Source organism: Cololabis saira, chromosome 13, assembly GCF_033807715.1.
Source record: "Cololabis saira isolate AMF1-May2022 chromosome 13, fColSai1.1, whole genome shotgun sequence".
Taxonomy (NCBI): domain Eukaryota; kingdom Metazoa; phylum Chordata; class Actinopteri; order Beloniformes; family Belonidae; genus Cololabis; species Cololabis saira.
Window position 1 is genome coordinate 35,171,768 of NC_084599.1, and position 23,091 is coordinate 35,194,858.

At 37.4% G+C, this 23,091-nt stretch overlaps 2 protein-coding genes across 2 annotated transcripts in view; both read left to right on the top strand.

Annotated features, from left to right (window-relative positions):
• Nucleotides 1–806: 806 nt before the first annotated feature.
• Nucleotides 807–4,954, top strand: pdcb (phosducin b). The gene is made up of 4 exons (XM_061738763.1): nt 807–952; nt 1,820–1,881; nt 2,698–2,846; nt 3,685–4,954. The coding sequence occupies exons 2-4, from the start codon at nt 1,836–1,838 to the stop codon at nt 4,198–4,200; spliced, it is 711 nt and encodes a 236-aa protein (XP_061594747.1). The 5' UTR covers nt 807–952; nt 1,820–1,835; the 3' UTR covers nt 4,201–4,954.
• Nucleotides 4,955–14,458: 9,504 nt separating this feature from the next.
• Nucleotides 14,459–23,091, top strand: part of tprb (translocated promoter region b, nuclear basket protein) — a 34,845-nt gene continuing 26,212 nt past the window's right edge. The window contains exons 1-14 of the mRNA XM_061738764.1: nt 14,459–14,616; nt 15,088–15,192; nt 15,280–15,353; nt 16,979–17,075; nt 17,976–18,079; nt 18,154–18,318; nt 20,810–20,902; nt 21,038–21,118; nt 21,299–21,386; nt 21,554–21,694; nt 21,990–22,087; nt 22,221–22,418; nt 22,622–22,729; nt 22,839–23,062. Of these exons, the coding sequence (XP_061594748.1) occupies nt 14,466–14,616; nt 15,088–15,192; nt 15,280–15,353; nt 16,979–17,075; nt 17,976–18,079; nt 18,154–18,318; nt 20,810–20,902; nt 21,038–21,118; nt 21,299–21,386; nt 21,554–21,694; nt 21,990–22,087; nt 22,221–22,418; nt 22,622–22,729; nt 22,839–23,062 (1,727 nt within the window). The 5' untranslated portion in view covers nt 14,459–14,465. The remainder of the gene's footprint in view (nt 14,617–15,087; nt 15,193–15,279; nt 15,354–16,978; nt 17,076–17,975; nt 18,080–18,153; nt 18,319–20,809; nt 20,903–21,037; nt 21,119–21,298; nt 21,387–21,553; nt 21,695–21,989; nt 22,088–22,220; nt 22,419–22,621; nt 22,730–22,838; nt 23,063–23,091) is intronic.

Consider the following 23,091-nt stretch of genomic DNA (forward strand, 5'->3'; position numbering starts at 1 on the left):
AAAAGCAATTACATGCACAAGAGATTGCACAATTTTAGCTTTAATTCATTCATAATTTGAAGAGCATAACTTTAAAAACTTTCCATAGTCCTGTTTTTCATTAATTGGCCCGTTCTCTAATCTTTTCACAGTTGGGATGGTAAAACTGTACAGAAGTGTGCAGATGTTTCTGATCTGCAGGAATGTCTTTTTTTATTTGTTTGTTAATAATCCAGACAGTAAAACCAAGTGATATTAAACTTTAAAAGAACCATTCTGGCCGAGGATGTTTGAAGAGTATACAGTGGGGTTGTTGTGTTGAAAATAATCATGAACCACATGACTGAGCATCAGTAGATATTCCCCACCCGTAGCTAGCGGTGTTTTGTGTTTTGAAAGACTCTCATCATGTGTTTGTTTCGTGTGAAGCTTTATGCCTGGGAGAACTTTGAATTCCAGACAAGATCACTTTATTCGAAAGTTCATCTCGGGGATATGGTGCTCCTGCTTGCGTTAACCCTCAACGTGCTGTTTTGTGAGAGTGAAAGAAGCAACTCACTCTTGAGCCAGAGAGGCTCACAGTATCAGCCCCCCATGAAGGGATTTGTGCATTAAATTTAATTTAGCAATAAAAGGCAACCTTTACAAAGTTTTGTAAAAGAAAAAAAAAAGTAGTGTGCAGCTTTTTCCTTCTCATTCTCTCCCCCCCATCATGTGTAGCCAGGCCTTTATCAATTAGAGGCTTCTTATTCCTGAAGTGAAATCCTCTTAGGATCTGTGCTCTATTTCTGTTTGGTCTATTGGGTCTTTTTGGAAATCTCCATGAGACCCAGCTCATTGGCTGGATAAGGCACACGCATGCACAGAAAAACACACACCATTCAGCAACAGATAGCTCATTGAAGTGGTCGAGAGTACACCAGTGCACGGTTAGCGCCTGACTCAAAACAGGACTTTATTGTGACTTTGGGAGGTAAGAACAACTTAACTGTAATATTGACATTATAACAGTTATAGAAAAGTATTTATTCTGTAAATGTTTATATGCATTCAACTGTTTTCTAAGGGACACTGTTATTTAGTCTTGTGTAAATCTTGCTACATTTTGCCATTGGAGTTATGCTGTTATAGCCATTAAATAGTTAACTTTAGTTTCTGTCTTGCACTGTAGTGGAGGATTTCCTTTGTTTGGGGCTTATGTTCAGCCTCGGGTCTGCTGGAAGGCAGCTGGTTACAAAAGTTTGTTGTTGAAATCTATATGACACAAAACTGAGGAGTTTATACGTTTATTTGATATTTCTGCAAATAAACATGGAAAATCTTCCTTTTAAATTGATGGTAGCCATGAGGATCATTAGACCAGATCAGCAGCGTGACTGCAGGCAGGAGGGAAGACTACCAGGAATAGCCCTCTTAATCCAATCAGACATCGGCTCTGCCAACGTCACAGAAATGTGACCCCACAGAAATAACATGTCAGTGTAAAGCCCAAAGTATTTTTTGTAAAAGGATGGCAAATATATACAGTACCTGCTTGAGCGCTATATACTGTAGATGGTAGCTTTGAGGACTACCAACAAGTAAAACATCTGTTGCTGTTCAGTAATCCTCTTATAGACTGCATTCATTTAATTAAATATGGGGCTTGCTTGGTTCCCAGTAGCTTTGTATCAGTGCATCTGTCGTTGTGTTATAACACAGCTGAGAACAAAAACAACAAAGATACTATTACATGAAACATGAACATGCATAAGTAACCTGAACAACCCAGTTCAGATTACATATGCATATTTCAAATGAGGTTGCTGAGTCTGAGTTGCTGACTTTGTTTGTCACGCAGGTAAAATACCACAAAAATGACTGACAGAATGATTGACTTGGATGAGAACGCGACCCACACAGGTGAGCAGATTTTCATTTGTCACGCAGGAACTGTGCAGCCAGGAGCCAAAAACAAAACAAGATCATGTGATTACTTATTTGTAGACCAACAATTCAGCTATGATCATACCTATACCTTGAGAGAAACTGCTTTGCAACATGATCCTGTTATGGAGACGAATAGTTTCCAGAGAAATTAGCTTTAAACAGATAACAGGAAGACCAAAGTAGAGCAAAGAGCCATTTAAGACACACTCTAATCTTCTTTGCATTGCGCAACGTTGATTAATTAGCCCACTTCCTAGGGGGTGAAGATAATCCCTGTATCAAAAGAGGACATCTTAGTCATCTGAGTTATAATAGTTGTTTCTTTTATAGATTGTATTTTTATTTCATTTTCATCCAGTTTGTTTGATTATTTCAGATTAGTTTTAGTTTAACAAGCACATCAGTAATTTTAGCTTTACAAAACTGGTTCATTTTAGTTTAGTTTTAGTCATAGATTTAGTTTTTGAGGGATTGACTTGGAGATATTGACATAAACAAATATAGGATGAACGAATCCAATAAACAAGCAATACTTTTTTCTTTCCTTTGAGTCATTAGACAAAGATAAGTTAATTTTAGCTCTAATTCATTTAGTTTCAGTTGGTTTTACACTGTATATTCTAGTTTTTATTTCGTTTCCGTCTTGTAAAAAAACTGTCGTTTTTATTTTCATTTTAGGATAATTTTTTTCACTGTCAGTCTCAGTTGTAGTCTCAGTTGTTGTTAATCATAATGACACCGATGTGGAGCTCAGAGTGTAAAGACCAAGTGCTGTTGTGTCCTCCATAGGTCCAAAGGGAGTTATCAATGACTGGAGGAGGTTTAAGTTGGAAAGCATGGATCGGGAAAACTTGCCTTCGGCAAAAAAAGAACTGCTGAGACAAATGTCGTCCCCCAATAAGTCGAAAGGGGATTCCAGAGCAAATCTTAACCGAAAGGTAAGACCCAGTGCCCAAAGGGCTAAGCAAGTGGTAACAGACCGCAGCAACATTTCCATTTTAGTACAATAGATAATTAAAACAGGACATGACAATGAGAGCACAAATATGAGCAAATATATATGCAAATATATATATATATATATATATATATATATATATATATATATATATATATATATATATATATATATATATATATATATATATATATATGTATATATATATATCTCGTATTTTCTGGACTATAAGCCACCCCTGCATATAAACCGCATCCGCTCTATTTTTTAAAAAATTGTAAAAAAAAAAGATATACAAGCCGCACCTGCATACAAGCCGCATCCGCTTTATTTAAAAAAAAAAGATATGCAGGCCGCAGATATTTATGTTGTTAGATTAGATATTTACTACATGTACAGAACCATTTTGAACTGTAAATGATTTACATGTTTGTACCTAAATAGATCCTTTTCTAACGGTGTCTTTTAACACGGCAGCAACTTGCTGAATAAAACAGGACAGAACCAAGAGAAAATAACCGGTATTTATTTATCTATTTATCTGTTTGAAATCGGCTTCTACTCCTATCTGCTAAAGAAGTAGTAGTGTATTCTTCTTTGCATTTATTTTGTCTTAGTTTTGATTCTAATTCCGGTTAGAGAGCCCCGAGCGGTGGAAGAAAATTCCACAGAATAGCCGCACCTTTGTATAAGCTGCATGGTTCAAAACCATATATATATATATATATATATATATATATATATATATATATATATATATATATATATATATATATATATATAAAGCATGAGTTAATTGTCTTAATATGATTTTCCAGATGAGTGTCCAAGAGTATGAACTGCTGAAAGAGGAGGATGAGGGATGTATGAAGAAGTACAGAAGGCAGTGCATGGAGGAGATGCACAACAAGCTCAGCTTCGGGCCCAAGTTCGAAGGTGTGCACGACCTGGACAGCGGAGAAGCCTTCCTGGAGGTCATTGAGAAGGAGCATTACAGCACAGTGGTGGTGGTCCACATCTACAAGAATGGGATCAAAGGCTGCGAGCAGCTCAACAGCTGCCTCGACTGCCTGGCCACCGAGTACCCCACCGTCAAGTTCTGCAGGATCGATGCCGTCGCATCCGGCGCCGCTGAGCGTTTCTCAGATGAATATTTACCCACGGTGCTGGTGTACAAAGCCGGAGAGCTACTGGGGAACTTCCTGTCCTGCACGCAGCACCTAAACGAGGAGTTCTTTGCCACTGACGTGGAGGCCTTCCTCAACAGTTACGGCCTGCTGCCGGAGAAAGAGCTGCCAAAGATGGATGACGAAGAAGACAACGATGTCGAGTAAATCGAGTTTGGGAAAAGAAGCAATGTCAGGGAGCTTTAAAAAAGATCAAACAGAGACAATTTTGTAAATAAATCAACAAAAAAAGTAAATTTTGGGGGCTTTGACATATATTACAGCCGCATAATTCCTGTAGAACATCTGTGTTAAGGAAACATGTTACATCCGGGTATCGAGGAGCCCTAACCCTAACCCTCAGTCTCCCTGATGCGGGCGATGATGAATAAGAATAAGTGTGATGATGAGGAGATTGATCATCATCACGCTGATCAAAGCCAAATCAAGGTAACTGTAACTATATTGCAACATTTTTTTTTCTTAGGAAATGTTACATGCTATACATGCTTGTAAATGACTTATTCATAGCCAATTTGTAGTATTTGACTTATATGTCCTCAAGTTACTTGTAAAAGTTCCATAATAATCATATCAGATCATATCTCCAACTGTAATATAGTATCCACGTGTATATTTATTATTTCGAGCTGTTGAGACTTACCTTCCAGCATCTGGACGGGAGGTGATTACTAAGTCTTAACATTCACCAGCTTCATTTACGTCAATAAAATGTGAACAGTGCAGAAGGTATTCCTTTTTGTGTATTTTATATCGCGCAGAAGAAGGTTGTGGGAATGTACAAAAAGGAAGCTGTGAGTCTTCAAAGTAAATACTTAATGTTTAATGTTTTTAACAATGTACTATGACATGACACCCTCTTGTACTTATGAATAAAAGCAAAACAGCAACATTTTGCGTGGATTTTATTTAAAAATTATAAGAAAAAACTTTTTTTTTTTAACAAAATGATAATTTGTTAAATTGTCTTGAGTCCGTGATTCCTTCATTTGGAGTGAAAGTTATAAATCTTAATTCCTCATTTATCGCCACAATATCAAATGACTGGTTAGATTGAATGTTAACAATTATACAGTATATTTATGACAATCACAAAATCAACTGACGCCAGATTTTGAAATTTCATTTTGAAATTGCTTCATTAACATTGACTTGTGGGGAGAGAAAAAAATCATCTCTTAATTTTAAAAAAGGAAAAAGAGTGATAGACTAAGACAGGGACTGAGTTTTTCCTCTCGCCCTTTTCTGTGCCACCAGTGACTGGACAAATGTACCTGTCTGCGCCAAACATCTGACTGCCTGCATTTTATTGTATAATGATGATATGTTCTGTAATGACTCTCAAGCTCGTGGGCTACTTAGTAGTATATTTATATGATAAGTACCTTACATGTAAGGCTGTATGTGGGTTTTAAATTTCATGGATTTGAATTTGACTGTATTACCGCGATGGACTTGGTTTAGTTTCGTTTTTAGTTTAGTTTAGTTTATTTAGCACATAACATAAAAAAAAAACATTACACAAATAAGTGCAGTTAAAAGAAACTGTGCAGGGAGGAGCGAGCAAGCCAGTAGGCTTATGAGGAGCCCCCCACCTAATAACATTTAACAAAATAGTTATGAGGATACAAAATCATAAAAATAAAAATAAATAATATATCATAAAAATTGCATGCAGAACATGAATGAAAATAAAAGAAAAAAGAAAAAAAAGAAAAGAAAAAAATTACTGTAGACATGATCATGAAAATGTGAATATTATGCTGAACAAATGGCAACACAGAATATGAAGTGCAAAACAGTGGGAAAAGCAAGAGCTTTCTTGACTACATTGTTGAATTAAATGCTCTCTTGAGCGACTTTTGAAAATGGATAGGGACCTACAAGGGACCTTGGCAACTTGTTCAAGATTGTATCCCTGTCTTTCGCTGGGCTAGGCTCCAGCAGACCCCCGAGACTCTGAATAGGAATGAGCTGAAATGGTTGGATGGATTATATTAGAAGCGCTAAGTGATGACAGTTGTTGCACACGCAGGATGCATAACATAACAGCAAGCTCTGAAGGCATGCTGCATCACGTCCAATAGCCTTGTTTGTCTTGAAGTATAGACTTGGCTTCCTCGTGACCCCACTGAGTTTCAGGCATGCCAAAACCACAACGTAAAGCCAGGTAATACTTTTTTAAAGACTTGCAACACAAACCCAAAATTTGATAGGCAATAAATCAGATTAAGTTGTCTCATGTCCTCAAAACTTGCCAAACCTCAGAAGCGCAGTCACTGCTACTGTCGGAAACACAGGTGTGTTGTGGAGTGCATAATGAAGTCTGATTGCATCAATATACAGCAAGTCAAGGTTGACACTTGACAATTTAATCCATTTGCAAGGCAGTCCAAGTAATAGTAGTGTTTCATCCTCAATCCTCCGCTTCCTTTTTTAATGTCCTCCAAGTTTAAGATCCACCACATGCAGTCACCCATTTATTGACTGTCATAAGACATCAATATGTCATGCTTCGTCAAAAAGAGCTGTATTTAGAGCAACTGTAGGAAAAACTGATCACATTAATCCACCATGAATTAACAAATGCAGTAACAAATACAAAACTTGTCTTCATTTGGCAACAAGAAAGGAGAAAAGAAAAAGTCACAAAACCAAAATCGACCATTTTTTAGTTTCCTTCAGATGAAATAAGATGATAGATAGATAGATAGTACGACGGAGTATTAGGGCCAAACTAAGACAAAAAAAAGAAAGGAAATTACGGAAAAAAATGTGTAGAATTACCAGAATAAAGTCATAATGTTGTGAGAATAAAGTCGTAATATTACGAGAATAAAGTCGTAATATATAGTATAATATATGAATATAACTTCACAAGATATTCCTCATTTTAACACAGGGAGAAGATACTCTTCCTGTTAGAGTTCTCATAAATTACCACTTTATTCTCGTAATATTACAATTTTATTCTCATAAATTACCACTTTATTCTTGTAATGTTACGACTTTATTCTCGTAATGTTACGACTTTATTCTTGTAATATTACGACTTTATTCTCATAATATTACGACTTTATTCTATTACGACTTTATTTTCGCAAACATTATGACTTTATTCACGTAATTTTGCGACTTTATTCTCATTATATTATGACTTTATTCTTGTAATTTCAAATTTTTTTTGACTTGTAAAAGCAGTGCAGCATTTGCTGCAGTAAAGCAGTCTAATGCATCACTTTACATTATACCAGTTTGCATAAACGGTTATGTGCACACTCGCCGCTTTATTAGGCAAACCAGGTGTCCGGTGAGAGTTTTCACAACTGCTTTTTACCCCTGCTAAGCTTAGCAGACAAGAATAAGTGTTACATTCATTCCAGGGCCACCTACACTTGCACAAGGCGCCTTTCAAGGTGTGAACTTTTACCTGCCTTTGTTTTGAGGTAAGTTTTGAATATCTACTGACAACAGACTGCAAAGGACCTCTTGACTTGCAATTACTCACAAACCAATAGCTTAACTGTGACAAGCTCACACATAGTTCTTGGTGGAGCTACTTGGTGCTTGTCATTCCAACTGTACCACATCTGGCACGACCTGCATAGCCCCGAGCTATCACTGCCTCACCTGACAGAATAGCGTGTTTAAGATTCATCCTAACTATTTCTGACGGCTCCAGAAATATACGGGCTGTATGTGGGCTGTATGCAGTCACACTTAGATGTAACATCACCAGTCAAAGTTCCCATCAGTTGGTGCAATTGTAAAAGAATGCTTTCTGAGTTTCAGTCACACATCACAGTCATGAGTAGCGAGAATGGCATTCTTTCAAAAGGAGGTAGAGAGATCTCCTCCCAACACCTCTCACCTGATAAAACTGCAATACAAGGTGACTCCTTTGTGAGTCCAGAATAAAGAATTACCGGTAACTATTACATCATGAGGGAATGGAGTCGGCCTTCATATTTTACCAAACCCATACTGGGCTTCCTCTAAAAGCAGGCGTACCCCAGTTATCTGGGTATCTTTTTGAGTAAAGTCCAGGACAGATTTTTCATATTAAAGCCCTTTGACCGTTTCAGATCAACCCAGTAACCCAAGTAACTCTCCCGCTGGAAAAGGCCCCAAACTGCAATATGACTCATGGCTCCACTCAAACAAATGTTTACCTCAATGTTTACTTTTGCAGCGGCCATCGAATCCCACCCCCACTTTGACGTTTTGGTGCGCCCCCACTTTCTGTTTACAGTGGCACGTTAATTGGAGAGCTTTTGTGCTTTTCATGTTTGGACTCGAGGAAAGCCCAGCTGCCATGCTCCAGTTCATCCGCATAAAAAACCCATTTCACCGCGGTGATGTCATGACATGGCAGCGGAAACCTGAATGACCCACGCTTCACCAAATAGGGTCAGCGGATATAGACAAGATGACGTAACAGCTAATCGGCTCACGAGCTGTCATTTTAAACAGAAACCTATTTTGAGCAGCATTGTTTAGATACACTGAGGATCCCAATTGCTCGTTAATATCAGTGACGTCATGATGGTGTATAATCTTGCAAACACAACCCACCCAGTCTTAAACTTAGGACTGTTGTCTGTAGGATTTGACGAAATGTGCAAGGTGGAGTAAGCAAACTGTTTTACTAAGGAGGAGTATAAAAATGACAGTAAAGTGCGTGAAAAACTTCCGAAGTAACTTCCGAAATTTGGAAAAAAAATGCACATAACACCAGAGGTGTCAAGTAACGAAGTACAAATACTTCGTTACCTTACTTAAGTAGAAATTTTGGTTATCTATACTTCACTGGAGTAATTATCTTTCAGATGACTTTTTACTTTTACCCCTTACATTTTCACGCAATTATCTGTACTTTTTACTCCTTACATTTTAAAAACAGCCTCGTTACTTTATTTCATTTTGGCCTTTAAAAAAAACTATCCAGTTAAATTGCTCCATCCAAATAGAGTGAATTTGGTTGTGGTTGTTTCAGATGTTCTTGTCCAGTTTTGTTCTTAGATCCGTTGCCCTCAGATTCCTGCAACTAAACTTGGATGTACATTCCAATAAACATAAATGATAACATGCCTCTGAAGTTTGACTTTTTGCACCAAAACAATACTTATAGGCAACTAGTCATCATATCTTCTGCTCTCTGAAACACATGTTAATGCTCAATAGTACACATATATGGTTCTTTAATATATTTGCATTATACTAAGATGCTTTCATTTTCAATGGCTTTTGTCCTTAATGGCTTTTTTCCCCCTTACATTACTTTTACTTTTATACTTTAAGTAGTTTTGAAACCAGTACTTTTATACTTTTACTCGAGTAAAAAACTTGAGTTGATACTTCAACTTCTACAGGAGTATTTCTAGTATCTATACTTCTACCTGAGTAATGAATGTGAATACTTTTGACACCTCTGCATAACACTACACCTTTTATATAAAATTACATTTGAGTTGGTGTCTGTTTTTCACACGCTGGCAATACCTCTATAGCCGTTAGATAGGAGTGGAGGAAATGATAAATGATTTACATAAATGTTATCTTCAACTGTAATTACATCGCTCAATGTTTTACGTTTGTCAAAACAGAAAATCAGTTGTTAGCATCAATCACAGCTCAGCTACCTTCAGCACCATAGACAGCAAAGTCTGTGCTTCTGGGTTTCGTGCCAGTGACAAGTGCCGACAACAACCACCACGAATCAGACTGAGGGGTTTTCACAGCAATGATGCCGTTGGTTCCCATACATCTCGGTATCCAGGTGTGACAGCTGAGTATTAGAAGATTGCTGTGCTGTGTGCAAGTGAAACAGAATGAAACTCTTCTTGGGTTCAAGCTGCCTTTTGTCTCGTAGAAGAATCCCACACACAGTCAACTAATAAGCCACTGAGATATTTGTCATAACTGGTCCAGACAGGTTCTGAATGCAAACAAAGTTTAACCATGAACACAATTAATAATAATAATAAAAGACTGGCATTGAAACTGCAGAGGCAATTCAAGCCCACGGAAAGGACAACTGAAACTTGCAGTATCAGTCTAATTATGTAAGCGTGGTTGTGACCTGTGAGGGCTCTAATACCACCATCCTCAACACACCTACCCTCTAATTACTTTGTGAGGAGTCATGCAGGAAACATTAGTTCAGGGAGTCTGGTTTTGTGTTGGGAAAGAAAGAAGGAAAGAATCCACATGTGTTTTCAGGAAACGGTGAGGTGAACTCATACCGGTGATACCAGGTGTATATGGTTGCCCCTTGACCTTACAAATCTAAAATGCAGACTAAGTGGAGCTTGATATTTTTTCAAAAATAAAAAGCATAAGTGTACACTATATAGGTGTATATAAAAGAGTAATTAATTCATAAAGACAAATACGTTTTTGAGGTATTTTTGACCTAATGAAAACAGTTACCAGAAACCAATTAAGAATACCTATATAGTTCAAATAGAGCTTTATTTTTGACATTTTTAGGGAGGAATTTTCCCCCTAAAAGAAACTGTTCAGGTTACCTATTCTGTTAACTGAAGATATCGATATGATTTCTTCCATTATAAGCGATATGTAGTAACAGACCATAAACTCAATGACACATACACAGATTTAATATGCAGCTACTTGCAAGCAGGCACAGCCAGGCAAATGTCTTTTGATGTGTTTTGGCGCCCTCTGTTGACTGTTTTCTGCCACTGTATACTTAAATTTAAGCACATAAATGCATTATAACATTAGCTACAGTCAGAATTCATATACATTTTTTGCTATGGGAAAAAAATATATAAATAACAATAATAATAGTAGTAGTAGTACCACTGGTAGTAGGAGTAGTAGTAGTAGCACTGGTAGTTAGTTAGTTAGTTAGTTAGTTAGTTAGTTAGTTAGTTAGTTAGTTAGTTAGTTAGTTAGTTAGTTAGTTAGTTAGTTAGTTAGTTAGTTAGTTAGTTAGTTAGTTAGTTAGTTAGTTAATCTTTATTTCGGTCAATTTTACGCATGAAAATCACTAAGCAAAATAATAAATATTTACGGGTTTTTCTTTGGTCAACATGGTGATTATTTTGACCGAAAAGCATAAAGCTTATCTTGCCCACCTTTTAACATAATAGAATATGCATAAAGAAAAAATTAAGTATCATGAGGCTACGCAAAATAATAATAATAATAATAATAATAATAATAATAACAATAATAATAATAATAATAATAATAATAATAATAATAATAATAATAATAATAATAATAATAATAATAATAATAATAATAATAATAATAATAATAATAATAACTGTAATAACTGTAATAGTAATAATAATGATAATAATAATAATGATAGCTCTGACAACAGAAAGTGAAAAGATGCTGAAGAAACCGACAAACCCAATTTAAGTTGTCATTTCATCTCATGCATGTGTATTGTGTCTATACATCAAATTCTACATACTATACATGCATATGTTCATACCGGTACATACCCACACACAGGCACACACACACCTACACGCATACATGTGTACATTCTTCTTTGTTTGCTTATTCTGCATTTATATAGGTGTCAATTACCTTTGCTTTGAATAATAGCTTATATGCTTTTATTGAGTTTGCTAATTTAAGGTCGTTGTTTAATCCACAGTTTCACTCCTAAAACGGATATACATCTACCCTTTGTATTTGTTCTTACTGTTGTTGTCTCAAACATTGCTGTTCCCCTGAGGTCATGTTCGCCCTCTCTTGGCTTAAACAGTTCCTGCATTCAGCCCGGAAGTAAATTGTGATAAGCCTTATATATTTTTACAGTGGTGTTCAGATTAACTATATCTTGCAATTTAGGTGTATTGTTTTGAATGAAAAGTGGGTTTGTTGATGCAAGATAGTCAGCCAAGTTTACAATTCTAATTTCTTTTTTTTTGTAAGATATAGATGGGTTGAATTATTGATTTATATGTGTTACCCCAGACTTCCACACAAAAGGTAAGGTATGGGAGTAGTAGGGATCTGCATAGTGTTTGTAATGATCTTTTATTTATAATACCTTTCATTTTATATAATATTGCTATTGTTTTAGATAATTTTCTTTTCACGGTATTAATGTATGGTTTCCATGTGAGTTTTTCATCAATAATTATTCCTAAGAATTTGGTAATGTTTGTTTGTTCTAGTTTTATGTTAGTGATGATTAGGCTTATTGGAGCATTTATCATTTTATTGCCAAAAACAATTCATTTAGTTTTACTGATATTTAATGATAACTTGTTTATTTTAAACCATTTATTCAGTATGTTGAGGTCCTTCTGTACTACATGCAGGAGCTGCTCAAGATCTGCACCAGATGAGTACAGGCTTGTGTCGTCTGAAAATAGAACAAACTGCATGTTTTGTAGGGCTTTACATATATCGTTAATGTATAAGATAAATAATTTTGGCCCTAGTACAGAGCCTTGAGGAACTCAAAAGTTATTTGTAAGGGTTCCGACTCGACTCCGTTTAGGCTAACAAATTGTGTTATTTTATCTCGGTAGCTTTCCAGCCAGGAGAGGGCAATACCCCTAATTCTATATCAATTTATTTTTTTCAATAGTATTTTGTGATCAATTGTGTCAAATGCTTTTTTAAGGTCAATGAAGACCCCTACTGTGTATTTTTGTTATTATTTATTGCTTTTGAGATGTTTTCAACCAGTTCTATAACTGCCATTGAGGTTGATCTCTTAGTTCTGAATCCATATTGGTTATTACTTAGTAATTGGTGTTTTTCAATAAAGCTATCAAGTCTTGCTTGCTACAAAAAGTTTTTCTAGAATTTTGGAGAATTGAGATAAGAATGATATCGTTCTATAGTTTGTGTATAGTTGTTTGTCTCCACTTTTGTATATCGTATATTATTTTAGCCGTTTTCACATTTATTTGGAAAGATGCCTGTTAAGAATGATTGGTTGCAAATATGGGTAAAAGGTTTTTAGTATCAATTATATTTTTGACTAAGGTCATGTCTATATTTGTATAGTCAGTTGATTTTTTTATTATTTCAGATTGTTAACAATTTTCAATATTTCTGGTTCATTAACGCTAACAATGAAGATGGAGTGTGGATTCTGATAAATGATACCTTCATCTAGGCGTCCTTTTCTCTCAGGTCCTCAATTTGCTTTTCTAAGTTTGGTCCTACATTTACAAAGAAATTGTTGAAGTCATTCTTTTGTGTTTTCCTTTATTGTATTGCCCTTTTTAAAACACTTTGGGTATTGTGGTTTTCCTGTGCCTTTCTTAATTAGACTGTTCAGTAGTTCCTTGAATGTTCTTTTTCTGTTGTTCCAATAGTTTATGATAATAATCCTTCTCACTTATTCTTAATATATTGGTTAGTTTGTTCTTATATTTTTTAATATCATGTTTCTGTATCATTGGTTCTATGCTTTAGGAAGTTTTTGTATAGAAGACTTTTCTTTTTGCATGCATTATTTAAACCTTGAGTTAACCATGGCTTTTCCTGTTTTTGTTTGTTTGTGTGAAGAGTCTTTTTAATGGACAGTGCATATCATATGAATTCATTAATATAGACCAGTGGTCCTCAACCTTTTTTCAGTGTTGTTCCCCCTGTGAAATATTTTTTCAGCCAAGTACCCCCTAACCAGCGCAAAGCACTTTTGGTTGTAAAAAAAAAGACCTAAAACAGAGCACTGTGCCATCAGTAACTGATTTATTAAACATAAAAATATTGCTGCTATGTTTCAACCACGACTCCATCATTGGTCCAAGTGATTGACAGGTGAAGCCAGGTGGCGTTTGACAGGTTAGGTGGAACCATCCTGGTGTGGGGGATACTCTGGGGTTTTAGGATAATAAGTAGAATAGCTCACTCCTGAAGATAAAATTCATTTTATGAATTTAGACTTATATTTTCGTAGGTAGTAGGGCTGGTCCTGAATCCGCCCACTGAGTTTGACGAGTGAAACTGACAGTTTTAAATTTACATTTCATGATTCAGCAACACGAAATCATTAATTAAATGTGTCATTAATTAATTAAATGCAGTTTTACATTTCATGATTCACACGCAACACGAAATCATTAATTAAATGGGTCATTAATTAATTAAATGCTGAAATAATAAATATATATTTTTACTTAAAATTAATTGTATTTTAATTAATTAATGACATATTTCATTCTAATTTTAATTAATTAATGAAACATTTAATTAATTAATGATATATTTCATTCCCATTTTAATTAATTAATGATGTATTTATTTATTTAATTTTGGCACAACAAATCCTCCATACTCCACAAGGCTAAAGCGCCTATTTTCTGTAGAAAAATACATTTCCCACAATGCATTAGTAGCTGCGAGCCTCTCAGATTATTAACTGCGCCTGCGCGTGCGGTGGTCAGAGTGTGAAAATGGCGGCACTCTTGCTGCAGGAGTTGGATCCTCCTGAGGTGTCCAAACTCCCCAAAACACTTCAAAACAAGCTCGAAAAACTCCTTTCAGATCAGCAGTATAAAATAGACTCACTGAAAGCTCAGCAAGAACAGTTTCGGGTCGACAGCGGTAAGTTCTGCTCATAGCTAGATGTGGTAGTATTAAGGCTGATTTATGGGTCCGCGTTACACCGACGCAGAGTCTACGGCGTAGGGCGCGCGGCGACGCACGCCGTACCTAGTGCGTAGCCGCGTACCCTACGCCGTAGGCTACGCCATCGATTTGACGCAGAACCATAATTTAGGCTTTATACGCAGCTCTCAGTGTTTGTGTGGAACAAAGTCGATAATTTTGCTCTTTAAGTGGTCCAACATAATTTTTTTTCTTATGAGTTTCTTATAAGTTGTAATACTCCTCAAAACCACTTTGGGATTATGCACAAACCTCCCATGTTTGGGGTTAAATGGCAGATTATCGCAAACCACGATGCCAGGCTAACGGTGTTAGCACATGTTAACCCCAAGAGAAATACTCCAGATTTACTGTGAATAAAATGACGAATTATACAACTCACGGGCTTTGTTTTCTGTCTTCCTGCAGAGCAACAGTTTTTTGAAAAGGTTAAACAGCTTTCACAATGTCAGGAAGAGTTCTTGACCAAGACTCAAGACCATCACAGACTCAAAGAGGAGCTGAACAAACTTGGTAGGAGTCCACGTGTTTTATTGATTTATATTTGCTCAGGTTCATTTGTTAGTATTAATCTGCATTCATCAAATCTTTTTTCTGTAGAGGAGGAACTCAATAGTTCTCGTGATAAGAACAGAGAATATGAATCTACGCAGGACAAGTTGTCATCGGAGCAGGTAAGAAGCACCCATGCACTCAAAACATCAGTGTTTTTATTGTTTTTATGAATAAACAGTTTCCCCTTTAAACATATCTTAAACATGTATTTCATTGGCTAGGTTTTATGAATAATCCTAAGTGTGAAAGATAAGGCTGATTGTATAAGGACCAGTGTGAAGCTGTCAATCCCACAAATTACAGGACTGTCTCAGAAAATTTGAATATTGTGATTTTCTGTAATGCAATTACAAAAACAAAATGTCATACATTCTGGATTAATTACAAATCAACTGAAATGTCGCAAGCCTTTTATTATTTTAATATTGCTGATCATGGCTTACAGTTTAAGAAAACTTAAATATCCTATCTAAAAAAATTTGAATATTCTGGGAATCTTAATCTTAAACTGTAAGCCATAATCAGCAATATTAAAATAATAAAAGGCTTGCAATATTTCAGTTGATTTGTAATGAATCCAGAATGTATGACATTTTTGTTTTTTTAATTGCATTACAGAAAATAAAGAACTTATATTCTAATTTTCTGAGACAGTCCTGTAAATGTGATCCAACTGAATATACTCTTTACAAGTTTTTCATTTTAAAAGCTGCACCTTGGACCTGGTGCTTTAATCTTAGATGGTGTAATTAAATAGGGATTTGTTGTTGTACATTACAAGGCACATAATTCCAAAGATGTACAATGTGATTTGTGTAGTAGTAGTAATAATAATAATAACCACAATCATATGCTGTAACAATTAACCTTTCAATAACCACGTCTACCTCATACTGCTGCACCTTTCACTTTTTCTAAATTGTATATATGTTAATAAGAGTCATTTGTCAATTACTGTTTGCAATTATTTAAATCTGGGTTCAGTGAGCGGAACAACCGAAGACAAATTCCCTGTCTGGCATGTTCATACTTGGCCAATAAAACTTATTCTTATTTTGATTGCAAGCTATTGTTTTTCAGTCAGTTCTTTCAAGACTACTGAAAAGTTTGGGTTTTTTTTTTTTTTCAAAAAAGCTTACATTTCTGTGTTTATTCAGCAGAGTTGCACATTCAAATCCTCCTTACTTTTGTCATATTGTCTTATATTATACATAGCACTGTTCTTTTATGATGGGATACTCCAGGTTACTTGTTATAACGAGGCCTTAATCGCCTTGTACACATATACTTGTGTTATGTCCTATTCCCATTGGACTAGAATAACCTCTGGACCTGCAGTAATTCTAAAGTTACACCCCGACAACTGCATTATTAGTTATGTGCATTCACGCTGTACAAGCAAAGTCTGTTTTGCTGTAATTTACAGATATTGACCCTGGAAGTCTTACATTTTATTAAATGATACCTTTTAGTTAACATTGAATTTGAATATTGAGTTAAAAGCATCTGATCACATACTCAAGAATTAGATCTTGGTGACTACGTGTCACATTTTGACAAGTGACAACATTAGAAAATGACTTATCGGTCTAAGTTGTCATAGTAACAGTAAACATCAGAAATGTAACCAGAGTTTTCGTTGAAACCTAAAGGTTTTGTCCTGTCAGAGATATGTATACACAGTAAAATCTTGCTTCTTTCGGACTTTAAAATACAAAACTTGTTTTATTTGTTTTGTTTTAAGACTTTTCTGTCAAAAGCCAAAGAGGAGCTGGAGTCAGAGAAGCGAGACCTTGTTCGAACCCTGGAGAGGAGATCGCTGGAAGTTGAGCATTTAAATGGTATAAACAGATGTATTGATATGCACACATTTAAACTCTGTTTCTATTTGTGCATTCAAAATATTACTTGGTCTTATCACTTTTTGTAACTATTTCTTATCACTACAACCCTTCCTGAATACAGTTTCATCAGTCAGGGCAGAGAGAGCAGGAGGGGTTGTGGTCTTATTTAATGAATTTTTTCAATATAAGCAGTTATACCCCGGGAGATATCTGAATATGTGTAACAAAGAGATATGATAACAAGTCATCACAGAGCTCTAATCTATACACCTCAAAACCATCTGGGTGTAGTGATGGACTCAGACCTCAATTTGGGAAAAATCATTAAGGCAATAACAAAGTCATCACCTTCAGAAAATGTCACGGTTAAAAGATCTGATGTCTCGTCACAACCTGGATAAACTAGTCCATGCATTCATCTTTAGTAGCTTGATTATTGTATAAGCATCTTTACAGGTTTAACTAAAAAGTCACTTAGACAACTGCAGGCATTCAGAACTCTGCTGCTCCAGTCCTCACTAAGACCAATAGTGGACCACATCAGTCCAGCTCTGAGGTCTTTACACCGGCGGCCTGTCCGTCAGAGGATAGACTTTAAAGTTCTGATGCTGATCTATAAAGCTCTGCATGGTCCAGGACCAAAACACACCAGTCAGTCTTTTATATGTTATTACATCCTGTTTTTTATATTTTATTATATATTTTTTTAATCTTTTCAGTTCCCAGGGTCAGAACCAGACATGGAGAAGCTGCCTTCAGCTTCTATGCTCCACATGTCTGGAACAAACTCCCAGAACAGCTAGAAATCATGGTTTTTATTTCTACTGTGAGATGTTTAATGTATCTGCAAAGCACTTTGAATCCCCTTGTTGTTGAATTGTCTAATTGCATCACCAGATGACATGAGGCAGCTCAATGATAAGTTAGTAGAAGTCAGCAGCTCTAAGATGGCTCTGCAGATGAAGTTGGATGACTTCGAAACAGTAGAAGTCAACATAAAAGTGAGTTATAGTCCGTTTCATATTTGTTGAATGTCTGTTGGCGTACTCCTGACTGAAGTTGTTTATTTTTCCAGTACAAAGAGAAGCGTATGGAGCAAGAGAAGGGACTGCTGCATGGTCAAATTTCATGGCTGAACGGAGAGCTGAAGTCCAAAACGGAAGAACTGCTGTCTCTGTCCCGGCAAAAGGGTAATGAAATCCTGGAGCTGAAGTGCGTCCTAGAGAATAAGGAAGATGAGGCAAGTTTAATTTTTGATCATTCATTCACACGTATTACACACACTACTAGGAGTTGCACGGCATGACTGTACCAGTATAGTACGGTGGTATTAGAGTTTTGAAAATGGTACCATACCAGCGTTTAAAAACAAATGGTACTTTTTTTTTATATACACTGCTCAAAAAAATTAAAGGGACAGATTTTTATCAGGGTATGACATGAATTCAACTGCACTTTTCTGATAAGGTTTTGGTCAGGTACGTGGCAAAAGGGGTTGACAATCGGTTTCAGCTGCATTGGTGTTGATGGAATTAACAACAGTTGCACTAGAGGGTCAACAACGAGATGGCCTCCAAAACAGGACTGGTTTTGCAGGTGGAGGCCATTTCAAGTTCCTCCCTCTTGATCTTTTCTAACCGTTTTTCCACAAACGTTGGCTTTAGATAGAGTCATTATCACGACTGGGAGCATGAGGCGATTTCTTAACCCTCCTGAAGTTGCGCAGATTGTCCAACTCCTTCAGGATGGCACCTCCATGCGTGCTGTTGCAAGAAGATTTGATGTGTCTCCCAGTACAATCTCCAGAGCATGGAGGAGATTCCAGGAGACGGGCAGTTACTCTAGGAGAGCTGGACAGGGCCGTAGACGGTCCTCATCCCATCAGCAGGACCGATATCTGCTGCTTTGTGCAAGGAGGAACAGGTTGAGCACTGCCTGAGCCCTACAGAATGACCTCCAGCAGGCTACTGTTGTGAATGTCTCTGCCCCAACAGTCAGAAACAGAGTTCACGAGGGTGGCCTCAGGGCACGACGTCCTGTAGTGTGCCCTGTGCTCACTGCTCAGCACCGTGGAGCTCCATTGGCATTTGCCATAGATCACCAGAATTGGCAAGTCCGCCACTGGCGCCCTGTGCTTTTCACAGATGAGAGCAGGTTTACCCTGAGCACCTGTGATAGACGGGAAAGGGTCTGGAGAAGCCAAGGAGAGCGCTATGCTGCCTGCAACATCATTCAGCATGACCGGTTCGGTGGTGGGTCAGTGATGGTCTGGGGAGGCATTTCCATGGAGGGACGAATAGACCTCTACAGGGTAGAGAACAGCAGTCTGACTGCCATTAGGTATCGGGATGAAATCCTTGCACCCGTGGTCAGACCCTACGCTGGTGCAGTAGGTCCTGGGTTCCTCCTGATCCACGACAACGCCCGGCCTCATGTGGCAAGAGTATGCAGACAGTATCTGGAGGATGAAGGAATTGACACAATTGAATGGCCCTCACGATCACTTCATCTAAACCCGATGGAACACCTCTGGGACATAATGTTTCGGTCCATCAGACGCCGCCAGGTTGCTCCTCAGACTTTACAGGAGCTCACTGATGCCCTTAGACAGATCTGGGAGGACGTCCCACAAGACACCATCCGTCGTCTCATTAGGAGCATGCCGCAACGTTGTCAAGCATGCATACAAGCACGTGGGGGCCACACAAGATATTGAAAAGAATTTTGAGTTGCATAAATTGAATTTAGGCAAAATGGACGAGCCTGCCACATAATTTTTTCACTTTGAGTTTTGGGGTGTCTATACACTGAGCCCTCTGTAGGCTGAAAACTTTTATTTTCATCAAAAGATGTGGCATCCTTTTGTTCCTGAGACATTAACCTGTCCATATCAGTATAGATATCCAACTTTTTTTTTCCATCATTGAAATCTGATGTGTTTTCAAAGTGTTCCTTTAATTTTTTTGAGCAGTGTATATATATATTTTTTGGAATGCAAATATTTATTAAATTAGAGCCTGTCTCTTTAAGCACAGCGAGGCCAGCAAGTGTGTCGTAGTTGCTGAAGCGGAACTGTAATGTGAGCCGACCCGCACGTTGGACTGAGGAGAAGAGAGACAAGGATGACAGCTGCAGAAAAGCCCATACTGACACATTGACAATGTAGAGGCCCTAAGTACAGCCTGGAAATATTTGGCCTCAAACCCAATGATAAAGACGAGCCACTGAATCCATATACACCGCAGTGCAACCGGTGCTAGAAAGTGTGTTTGGCTAAAGGAGAAAACACTTCAAATTTAACATAACATTCGAAGGACAGCTGCGCACACTTGTTCCACAACTTCAGCCGAGAACCACAATTGATAATGTTATTCGTCAGTTCACTGCGCTGTTATGTCAATGAAGGAAGTACAAAATCTCTCCCAGCCCAGTAGTAAACCTACAGGAGCCTATATACTAGTGACGAGCGGGTTGACCTGTAACCGGTGGCTACTGGCTGGTGTGTCTGCAGGGCTGATAGTTGCAGGTGGTTTTAGCAAAAGAAAAGGGCGGAAAAAAGCCGACCCGAGGTACACAGAGCTTACACATGTCTGTGGTTAATACATGCATTTAAACATTTAAATAATAATAATACTTGTTGTACCATGGTTGCTGGCAGTTCTGTGTTAAAATCCCTTTTAAGGACTAGTTACAGATTATTTTATGGCTAATATCTTTGTTTTGATTTCCAGTTTAATAAAGTCCAAGAACAAGTGGGCAGTTTGAAGACTTCCAATGAGCATCTTCAGAAACAAAATGAAGAGATGATCAGCAAACTCAAAGAAGTATGTGTATTTCCTTTTTGTCTGTTATACAACAATAATAATAACAATAATACCAGATTACTGAATAAATTAGCGCTTAATCATAGATATTCATCATTTCTGAAGAAACTGATCACATATTTACATCTTTTTCAGACCAAGGACCAACAGGCCACCATGGAGGAGAAGTTCAGAAATGAGTTGAATGCCAACATTAAGCTTAGTAATTTATACAAGGTATGCTCATGTGTGAAAGCAAATTCTATATTTCTTTGTAATTTTAGGATATTCACACCCAGTCTCATTCATCTCAGTTAAAAACATGCAATTACCTATCATACTGTGGCATTGAATAGGCTCTTTTTGCAGAGGTTTTTTTTCTCCTTGTAAAATTCAATATTACCTTTTTTACGGCAGGGAGCGGCAGCAGATTCTGAGGCAAAGAGTGACGAGCTGAGTCATGCCGTAGATGAACTGCACAAACTGTTGAAAGATGCTGGAGAAGGTACGTGGCTACCTCAGAGTGGGCTTCCTAACTGTGAACTGATTACTCGCATCTTCTTTGAAAGACCGATTCCAACTGTTCTGTTAAGGTTTTAGCTTAAATTTAATTATTACTTTAGTTTTGAATTGTGTTCCACAACAGTTTCTTTCTTTTTCTTTTTTCTGCAGCCAACAAGGCTCTTGAAGAGAAGCTGCAGGAAATGAACGGTGCCACAGACAAGAGTGTTAGTGAGTTAACGGACAGGATCCAAAGCCTTGAGAAAGAGCTGGAAAGTGCCAACGACCTGCTGTCAAGTTCCAAACTTAGAGGTCAGATGTTTGGATTTGATTCTTGTCCTCATTGTCCCTTTGTAATGTTTTCTTTTTTATTTTATTAATCACCATTTAATACTATTTTCTGTCTAATTTATTGTGCTTTTATCTTTGTTTTGTGAAGCACAGCTTTTAAATGTGCTATATGAATAAAGCTGACTTGAAAATGTTTTACTGTTGATGAAGATGGTCGGGTTTTTTGTCTGTTTATTTTGGATCATATTATTCTTGAATTTGCAATCATGTAATTTCAAGATTTTTCTGTTATTTGATCCGTTTTCTCCTTTTCCAGGCCCTGGCACATCTGTGCTGACAGAGGAGCAAATGACAGCAATGTCTCCAACAGCAGCTGCTGTCTCCAAAATAAAGCCCGGTATGAAGCTGACTGAGGTATGTGAAACACTGTTTCAACACTGCAGATTTCATTATATATATTTTGTACACATTTTTCAATAAATTTAGTCGTAACAACTTCAAGACCCAGTTGCCACCCCTGTTTTTCACACCAACCGTGTATTTCCAGTTGTATGTTGCATATGTGGAGAGCCAGGAGCAGTTGCAGTTGGAGCGATTGGAGAATAAGCGGATCAACAAGTATCTGGATGACATTGTTCAGGAAGTAGAAGCAAAGGCCCCCATCCTCAAACGGCAAAGGGACGAGCATGAGCGCATGCAGAAGTCAGTGGCCAGTCTTTCAGCCAAGTTGGAGCAAGCTTTTAAGGTATGCAATGGAAAACAAAAACGTGTATGCCTTTGGGATTTATTTATTTTCTGTTGCAGTTATCTCTTAAGTTCTGTCCTCTGTTTCTTATTTGTTCGAGATTTTATGTGACATTCATCAGATTTTTTTTTTTTTTTATGGTAAAAATATGCCAGACACGCTTGATAGCATCAGTATTTACAGTAAGTTGTTGTTTGTTATAGGAGGTGCACCGACTACAAAACGATGCCGATGAAGCCAACAAGCGCTCATCTGTCCTGGAAAGAGAGAACCAGAGGTCTGACCTCCAACTGTCTGATATGGCACAACAGGTGGGTTCTGACTGATCTTCATGCCTGGGGTTGTATTTGTTTTCTTTGAAGATGAAAAGAAACACAAAATTCCCCTAAAAATTAATGCGTGACATCCCCTTGCTGGTAGGTCCGTGTGCTGTTGGTTGAGCTGGAAGAGGCGCGTGGCAACCACGTCATTCAAGAAGGCGTGAGCTCGGCAGATATCAGCAGCACTTCAGAAGTGATCAGTCAGCACTTGGTGACCTTCCGCAGCATAGAGGAGCTTCAGAAGCAAAACCAGCGTCTTCTAGTGGCCCTCAGAGAGCTCAGCGATGCTCAAGAGAAAGAGGAGTTTGAAGCCACCGGCAACAGGTACGTCAGAGTGTGTGCTGGTTGATTTC

Bases quoted from the DNA above. Each gene is read 5' to 3' on its own strand.
- pdcb (XM_061738763.1), top strand. From the start codon at position 1,836: ATGACTGACAGAATGATTGACTTGGATGAGAACGCGACCCACACAG. The intron at 1,882-2,697 runs GTGAGCAGATTT...TGTCCTCCATAG, and splicing joins TGAGAACGCGACCCACACAG to GTCCAAAGGGAGTTATCAAT. The intron at 2,847-3,684 runs GTAAGACCCAGT...ATGATTTTCCAG, and splicing joins GAGCAAATCTTAACCGAAAG to ATGAGTGTCCAAGAGTATGA.